The sequence below is a fragment of the Mus pahari genome, chromosome 5 (genome assembly GCF_900095145.1).
Source record: "Mus pahari chromosome 5, PAHARI_EIJ_v1.1, whole genome shotgun sequence".
Lineage (NCBI taxonomy): Eukaryota > Metazoa > Chordata > Mammalia > Rodentia > Muridae > Mus > Mus pahari.
The window spans coordinates 133,101,326-133,110,334 of NC_034594.1; the positions used below are offsets into that span (position 1 = coordinate 133,101,326).

The 9,009-nt window shown below is 43.8% G+C and overlaps 1 protein-coding gene across 1 annotated transcript in view; it reads right to left on the bottom strand.

The window, feature by feature from the left end:
- The window catches only part of Cacybp (calcyclin binding protein), an 11,659-nt gene extending 7,359 nt beyond the window's left edge, over positions 1–4,300 (bottom strand). The window contains exons 1-2 of the mRNA XM_029538697.1: positions 4,109–4,300; positions 3–93 (exon numbers count right to left, since the gene is read on the bottom strand). Coding sequence (XP_029394557.1) covers positions 3–93; positions 4,109–4,129 — 112 coding nt within the window. The 5' untranslated portion in view covers positions 4,130–4,300. The remainder of the gene's footprint in view (positions 1–2; positions 94–4,108) is intronic.
- Positions 4,301–9,009: the final 4,709 nt, after the last annotated feature.

The window sequence follows — 9,009 nt, forward strand, 5'->3', positions numbered from 1 at the left end:
AATCTTGGATTTTTCACTTGTAAGAGCATCACGTAGTCTTTTCCTAGTGGACTTTTCCAGCAATACTTTGACCTCTTCTAGGTCTTTTTGCAACTGTTAAAGTAGAGGTAAGTTAAAATAAATAAGGCCCACTGCTCAATTCAACTTACTGAACTAAAAATTAAGTTCATTTTAATTTTTTAAGAGTTGCAAACTGTTATTCTTGTTCACTGAACTGTAAATAACTCTTACTTCCTTTTTATTAAAAGAAAACAATCTTAATCCATAGTAATTAAGTCTGTATTTTGCCATTTGGTAGGCTGTTACCTGCCGTTGTTTTAGAATACTGAAAAGGAATCTTGGGAGGTTTAAAAGTCACACCAAGTCTACCTCAAATACTAGAAAAACTTAAATATTACAGTAAAAGAGATAAGAATACATCTGACTAGAGGCTGTACTTTCAGTTCTCATCAATTTTCTTAACTCGGAATTTCAATTGTTAGGACAAAAAATTAAAAATAAAATAAAATAAGAGAAGACAAAGCCAGCAAGATGGCTCAGTGGGTGAAGCTGCTTGCCACCAAGGTTGATGGCCTGAGTTCAATTTCAGGACCCAGGTGAGGAGAATCCAAACTCGCAAGACCACCTCATCTCCACATGTGCCGTGTAAAAAATATTCTGCTTGTAAGCAAAAGTCTTGTTTAGTGGTTGGGTTGATCTTTTGGTAGAATCTGAGACCACAGAAAGGAAACCTCAATGTCCAATCTCATATGAACACACTAGTCTTTGCAAATCTATTGTTTTCTTGTCATGCCAATACATCAGGTAGTCCTCTACCTTTTAGAGACAGACATGTAGTATGGAACTTCACTGAAGACAGTGCTAGAAAATCAATGGGCTGGAGCTGGAGACACTTTTCAGTGCTTAAGAGCCCATGCCAAAGGACAATTTAGTTCCTAGCACCCACATCAGGCAGCTCACAAATCTTTTTAATTCTACCTCCCACGGATCTGATGATCTCTTCTGGCCTCCATTAGCACTTATACATGAGGTATATACAGGCAGACACAAAAATCAATCAGCTTAAATATTTCCTCAATCATCCTCTGACCTAATGGTGAGTAAATGCTTACAATTTTCTGCCTTGGTAACCTAACCATAAAAACAACAACCTTACTTTATACCTTCATGCTAAATAAAAGGTTTAATATTAAAAATCCTTAAATGTTCCATTTACAACTGATAGGAGTCCATTACAGAAATCCACAATCCAAATGCAGAGGTGTGGAGCCCAGTCCCAGTGGATATAGATCTGCAAGCATGCAAGGCTCAGATAATTGCAAAAGAAAATAACAAATGTTAGTATGTGGAGTTCTTATGTGTAATTCTTGTGGAAAGGGTGGATTTTAAGAGCTAGAGGATCAAGGAGCTTGAAGTGAGATTTTGACTCCTAGTAATCAGAAGTTACACCCACCCAAAAAAAAACCTCAGCATGAATGCCTAAACTTGAGCTGAACAAAGATGGCAATAGATATGCTAATGTGGACAAGGAAAGCCCAGGATGTCACTACTCTACACAAGAACAGGCTCAAAAGAAAGGCTCAGAGCATGAGAAAGTCTTCCCCAAGGAAGAGCACAGTACCAAGGGGTCAGCCCTGATAGCTTACCTACAAGTAATGTTACATAGACTAAGCAAGCAACAATGAAAAAAATGAGAAACTATGAAACTTAAAGAGTGCAAATGGGAGAGTTTGGAGGGAGAAAGAGGGAAATGATTTAATTTACTATAATTTCAAGAAATAAAAATTTTAAAATATTTAAAATGCTAGATAGTAGGTAGTAAAAAAAAAAAAAGGAGTTCATTTTTCTAATAGCTCATTACTCTGGCCATTATGATTTCCTAACAGTTTATAAAAAGCACAACAGTGACACTCCTGTCCACAATCCCAAGGAAACTTGATTCTAAGATCCAAAACTGCACACTCATCTTTTTAATTTAGAATCAAGATATTTCATTCAAAGTCTTTCAGTGGTTTCAAAATTCACATGGATTAGTTAAGTGCCACTGTTGGTGGAGATGGGTTGGTGGGACCTTACCCACAGATTCTAAATATCAACATAATGAAAAATATTAAAAGCAAAGCAAGTCCTTATTCCTAGGATGGATATTTACTTAACAAAAGGAGAAAGAGAAAGTAAGAGGTTTTGCTTTACACTGGAATGGGAATCCTTTTTCGAGCTGACTCATGGCAGAATTCCCAGGCCCTCTCTCTATGGCCAGTTTTTGCTCTAATGGACTCTCACAGCCCAGAAACCACTGACAGTGCAGGTTCGGCATCAAACCTTGAAGGTGACTGGGATTAGACAGAACACGTTTCTGTCCACGTTTTCTTGCCTTCTTGGCATGAATTTGTTTTATACATAAACATTTATCTCCCTTTGAATCTGTTTCCTAGTTGTTAAATAGGGGCTTAGTCTGGCCTGGTGGCACATGCCTTTATTAGTTCTGCCACTCTGGAGACAGAGGCAGGTGTATCTCTAAGACCATGTCAGGGGTACTCAGTGAGAGCTACTCCCACCCAATGCTCAAAATGGAAGAACCCAACTTTCCTCCACAAAGACATGGAACTGGACACCAGGTACACATACAAATAGATGCATAACACCTACGAAGATGCACAGCAAATCCACGAGGTGGTACTATACACTCACGTGGATGGTATCAATAAAAATCACAAATGTTAGTGAATATGTGGAGAAATGGTACCTTTTGTGCAATTCTTGTGGAAATGGTAGCTTCCTAAGACTTCCCTTATTATTTGGCAATTACACGGACTAAAAACATGCCCACAATACAAAACTTGTTTACAAGAATTCACAACTAGCACCATGGAGAAACAGATGAGTGCGAGTTCTATCTGTGCAATGGGACAGTATTCAACCACAAAAGGAATGCTGATCCCACGACTGAATTAGAAAAAACATAAGGTTCCAGCCCAACTAGATGGAGCATCTACTATGGATTTCTATTTAAGGAAACGAAAATAGTCTGCAGCTAAATAACACTGATGGTTGTATGACAGAGAAAGTTGAATTACACATCTTATTATGATTGAATAAGGTGAATTTTATCTCAAAAGAAAAACATGCCCCTACATGCATAGCTCCAAGTCTAAAGTTCCTTCTTTTGGAGACAATTAATGCTGAACTACACCTACCTGTGTGCACAACTGTTAAGCCACCCTCCACTCTCCCAGCGAGCACATGGTGCTTGCCTATCTTACTTGTTCCATGATTAATACTTTAACTTCCCAATTTTTATGTGTTTAAAGCCCATGTTTTCAAAGTGAGGGGGAAATTTCCGAAAAGCAAATCTTAACAGATAGCCAATGTTTCTGTGAACACAATACATCAATCACATAAAACCTTTATTGGCTAAAACCCGGCAATTCAATTACTCTTGCTATGTAGTTGAGGAAACCTTGAGGATCCAAAAAGTCAAGTCATTCACATTCACATTTTACAAATCTAAAAACATACGCCAGGCAATTTCCTAGTCGTACCTACAGCTAAGTTTCCAGTAACTTTAAAAATTGCTTTTATACATAAAGACTGGGAATGGTAACGGAATGGTAGAGAGCTTGCCTAGCATGTGTAAGGCCTGCAGGTCCGCCACTGGCACTGCTAAATAAAAACTAAAGCCGTAAGCACTGTCCAGGGCGTTTAGAAATAATACACAGAATGTATGTATACCACCTATGGAATGAAAGCGGTGGCCATCACTAGTCGTGCGGGCATGGGAATTCCTTCCCATGGCCCCCGGCCAGGAGCTCATGGCTTTTGCACGAGCTTTAAGGAAGGTTTCTGTTCCCTGGCCGGTAACCGGGAGCCGAGAAGACCTCCGGCAATGGAGAGGGGACCGCCACCCGCGAGCCTACCACGAACCGCGCCAAAAATTGGGATCCAGACACACCCCCGACCTTCCAGCCGCGGCCGGGACGCTCGGGCCCAGGCAGGTGGCGGCGTGGAGGCCGCGGGCCCGCGACAAGGGCAGAGCCGAGGCTATCAGCCCCGGGAAAGCAGCCGCCGCTCGGCGGCGCGAGCCGGTGGGTCCCAGGCCGACCCCTACCTCCTCCAAAGCGGAAGCCATGCCGTGGCGCTTCGGACCCGAGGCCGGAGCTGCAGCGGTGCACGAAAGCAGACAGGAAAAGCCGAACACGCCACCCACGAGCGTCGCAGCGCCGGCAGCGAGCTCCACCGACCCGGCGCGACACGGCGGCCCGCCCTCCGCACGAGACGGCTCTGGAACCTTCGCGAGGCTCCGCCGCCAGCCTCCCAAGGCCCCGCCCAGCTCCGCCCCTCCGAGTCTAGTCCCGCCCCTGGGCCGGTCACCTAGCAACGCTCAATTCTCGCGAGCGATCGAATGCTCACCAAGCGTCAAGCCTCTTCCTTCCGCCCCAGCGACTGAGACGTCATTCCGCTCTGGCAGAACCGCGCTGCGCAGTCGCAGCTCGCAACCGCGGGCCGACTTAGCCCCGGAACTACTCTTCAAAGGTTTGGGGACCCGATAGGAAGTGTCTCGAGAAGGGCTGCTTCCGCCGGTAGGTTGCGGGGCGGCCAGGCCGCCATCTTGACTTCGGCGGCTCTGAGGTATTGGGAGAGAACAAAGGATCGGCCTCAAAGAAGCACAACTACGATCAAAAAAGGACGGATTTGTAAAGGGAGGAAGACTCCTGAGTAGAACAATGGCTTTAAGTGGGTCTTGGGTTTCTGGAGGCGTCCTGCGTCTCGCACAGTTGACGTGGCGCCATCTCGTGGGCTTCCTGACAGGCGCCGTGGTGCAAAGGCGGCACGGTTTCAAGGAAACGAACTCTCCGTTCTCCCTTGCCTTTATGAGCTCTTGATACGAGATTTTCCACTGCCTTTGCTCTACACTAGCGGTTCAGTTATTTTGTATTTTCAGCAGGGTTTGTGGATTGAGTGAATTTCCACGTAAAATGTGGAGGAATTCTTAGGACGTCCGGTTGCAGCAGCCCGGATTAGTAACCCCCCAGCGGAAAACCGCTTTTCAAATTAATTTTTTTTATTTTTCTTTTTTCTTTTTTTGGTTTTTCGAGACAGGGTTCTCTCTGTAGCCTTGGCTGTCCTGGAACTCACTCTGTAGGCCAGGCCGGCCTCGAACTCAGAAATCAGCCTGCCTCTGCCTCCCGAGTGCTGGGATTAAAAGCGTGGACCACCACGCCCGGCTCAAATTATTTTAATTCTGACAGCATAGAGACGTCCATAACACACAGTGAACCGAGACAGAAAACGAACAGTACCCATCGGGAGGTAGAGCGATCTGCTGACAGCCTACAGATGCCTAGGGGAGCTGCTATACTACACTTTATATTAATGTAACATCAAGACATTAAGGCATGCAACATGTATGAATTTCTCGCACAAACTTGCACAAGATGGCAAGTCAGGCAGGGAAGTATATAGTGTATAGTTGCAATTTAAATAAAAGTCTTAAACCACCAGTCCCATGGCCTATAGTGATAAAAATGAAAACAATCCTATTCTGGAGTGGACAATGACAGAAAGGTGGGGCCACCCTTTGAAGTTTGAGTATTTGAATGAAAAGGTAAAATAAAAGGAGGAGGGCATGGCTACTTCTAAAGTATGGAGAAGGTTTTTATTGTTGCAATAAGGAAGACAGGCAGAGGGATGGGTCCAGGTTGAACATGAATGGTAGACTTAAAGTACAACATATGAGCAAGAGAGGTTCCTCAAACCTGTAAGAATCCATGATTCGTCTAAAAATGATACCCTAGACTCAAACAGTGTGTAAACGTAAAGAGTGTTTTATTCTGCAGAAGTCCAGCGTGCTGGAGTCTCCCATTACCAGAAATAGAGAGGCAACCAAGTGAGCTCTAAGGCCTGATTTAAAACACATTAGGGGATTCCATATATCACGAGGGGATGACCTCTAACTTACCCCATCTCTAGCAACATTCCATTACTGGGTCATGGAGACTAAAAACTTGCTGAAGAAGTCTGGAAACCGGTGCTGACCCATTGTCCTTGCCTCAGGCCAGGTGGTGGGGCTGCTTCTGCGGACTGGACTTTCCCAGTCCCAAACTGCCAACTTGAAGCCTGTCGTGGAGTCAGCCTAACCTCAGATCAAGAGAGGCTGGCTCAAACGAGGCCTAAGCAGCAAAAATGGTTGAGTTACACAGAGACTGGCTTTGGCACAAGACACCCCAAGTCCACATTCTCAACACAAACATTTATTTGCTCTAGTGGGACGAACAACAGATCGAGGCCTGGGAAGAAGCAGAAAGGAGCAAGGTAGAGAGCGAAGGGCTATTTGTCCCTGAAAACCGGTTCTTAAGTGGGTATTGGGTTTCTGGAGACATCCTGCTTCTAGCACCTTTGACTTGGCACCATCTCCTGGGACTGTAGAAAGGTATAAACTGGCCCTTAGGCAGTTTATAAAGGTCAAATGCCCTGTTAGGATGAGGTGTTTGATTTTAATTGGTCATGTTTATTAGGGTGGGAAAGGGGGGCTTTTTGTTGCTGGATTTAAATACTTTGATAGCTGGACCTTGATAGCCTCAGGAAATGTTCAAAAGGGAATAGGCCTTGGTGGCTGACTTTAAGGATGTGATCTAAAGGTTTTCAGGGGACAGGGTATAGGGGAAAAGAGCAAGGCCTGCCAGAGCCACGTGTGCCATGCTCATGCTGGCTAGAGTCCCTTCAGGGATCAAACTGGAAGAAGGGAAACAGAAGCCCAGAGCCCAGGAAAGGGAGAAGTTTAGGGTGGGGGTTGGGTGAGGAGTGCTGGGAGGATTCACAGATACTGAGACCTAGATGTCTTAGAAACCTAGCAGAATTGTTATTTGATGTGGGTATAGGTTACAGTGGTATGAGCTGTAAATATAACATTTGTGTGGTTTGGTAGTTTGTAGCTAAGGCCTATGAGGGAGCTTTTCAAGGTGACAGTGTTGTTATTGTGGAGATCCCACCAGAGATGACTTCTCTGATGTAGTTTACAGCCAGTTGAAAGTCTTTAGTCCAGTTGGGCCTACACTTGGATATTTAGGATCCTAGTAAAGCTCTGTGTGTTTCTAGTAACGGAGGCAAAAACCATGTCATGGTAGCTCAGAAGTTGCAAGGGGAAGGTTTTGTGCAAGCGTTTTAACAAAACAAAAGCTAGCTTTTAACTTTTAACAAAAGTTAGCTGGAAGGGAAGGTTTACACAAGCAGCTGGTTTACCAGAAGCTAAGAAAAGTTAGTTGGGGCATTTTGACCTTGGATTTCTAGAACAGAGATGGGTAATCTATGGGATTCTCCATCAAGATGATCAAATTCTAATTAAACCTAAATTGACCTTAGCAAGAATGCAAGATGGAGGAACCTTTATACTATGTTGCTCTGTCATGTTACTAGTGGGCTAATGGAAATATGCGAAGATCATTTGGACTCAGTAACACCAAGTAGCAAGATCCTATAAGTTAATGAAATGACCTAATAGGTATCTATTTTATATTTCAATTTTTAAAGTATGCAAACAAATGAGGACTGGAATAGGAACAAATACAGTGTGCTCCATGGAGGCATCACCTAATCATCTTACTTACTTAGGCCCAGGAGTCACATTGAATCTTCAATCTTCGGCCATACATCATGATATATAGTAAGTCCACCTGACTTCATCTTTAAAATGTGTAGAAATGCAAACACTTCTCATACCCCTTACTGTTACCTGCTCTCACCTCTACTTTCTCCCTGGTTTAAACAATGGCATTTCTGTTGTTTCATGAGCATACTGTTTAGTGTAGTTTTTTACCTCACAAGTCTACAATTTGCTTTTTCTACTGCCTAGAATGCTTGCTCTCAAAGTCATCACATAGATCATGTCTATTCATTAGTTAAAAGGAGTGAACTCCTAGGAGAGAATAAGAGTAAGTACACATTAGAAATTGGCTAAGCAAATCCAAAGCCTGTAGGACAGGGAGACTGGATTGGAGATCATAGGTAGACTGCCCCATGGTTTACCCACAAGAAGCTAGGAAGAACATAAGCTAAAGCTGGACATGGAGGTGCATGCTTTTAATCCCAGCACATGGGCGGCAGAGACTGGCAGATCTGTAGGCCAGCCTGGTCTACAGAGTGGGTTTCAGGACAGCCAGCTGTCCTATACAGAGAAATCCTTTCTTGGATACCCTCTTCCCCCTTGCTCCCAAAAGAGAACGTGAACTGGTTGGAACTTAATTCTTATGCAAGGATCAGCCTGCCTTGTTTTCAAGACATTACAACAGGTAACTATGCCTACCTTCATTATTCAAGCTCTCTCCTACATAAAGTTTAATTATGACTTCATGGCAATGCTTAGTGTTTGGTTGAACAACTAAAGAGTATAGGTGAGCCAAGTTCAATTATCAAAGACTACACAGCTGACTAATCCATTTCACCCACACCAATCTCATGCTGTTCTCACTCTGTCATTCTGCTGTTCTTTATAACTTTTTGCTACCTAAAGCTTATTAGACATTTTTTCTGTTAGGAAAGTTTACTTACTTGGGAGTTGTAGATATTTTGCTCATCTCTTCCCCCATACAAGAAAGCTACCATGGCTTCCCTGAATAATGGGACTATGTTGGAGACTGGTACTAATGCTTTTATTAAATAAGAAATCTGTGTGTCCAAACACTAAAGGCACTAAAGGTCCTTGTCCCCAATTGGTTTTTGATCGATCAATAAAGATGCCAATGGACAATGGCTGGGCACAGGGTGGGACCCTTAGAGCTCTTAGGGCTAGGATGCAGGGGAGAGAATCGCCATGACTTGAGGGAGAAGGATGGGGTGCAGGAGCTGCAGGAGAGAAAGCCAATCAGTCTTGTGAGATTTCAGGTAGGTAGCCACTGGCCACTTCCCCATTGGGCCTTGGGTAGCAGGTACAGGATTAGAAGTACACAGCCTTTGAGTAGCTAAGGCATTTAAAAAATAAGCTGTGTGTGTGTGTGTGTGTGTGTGTGTGTGTGT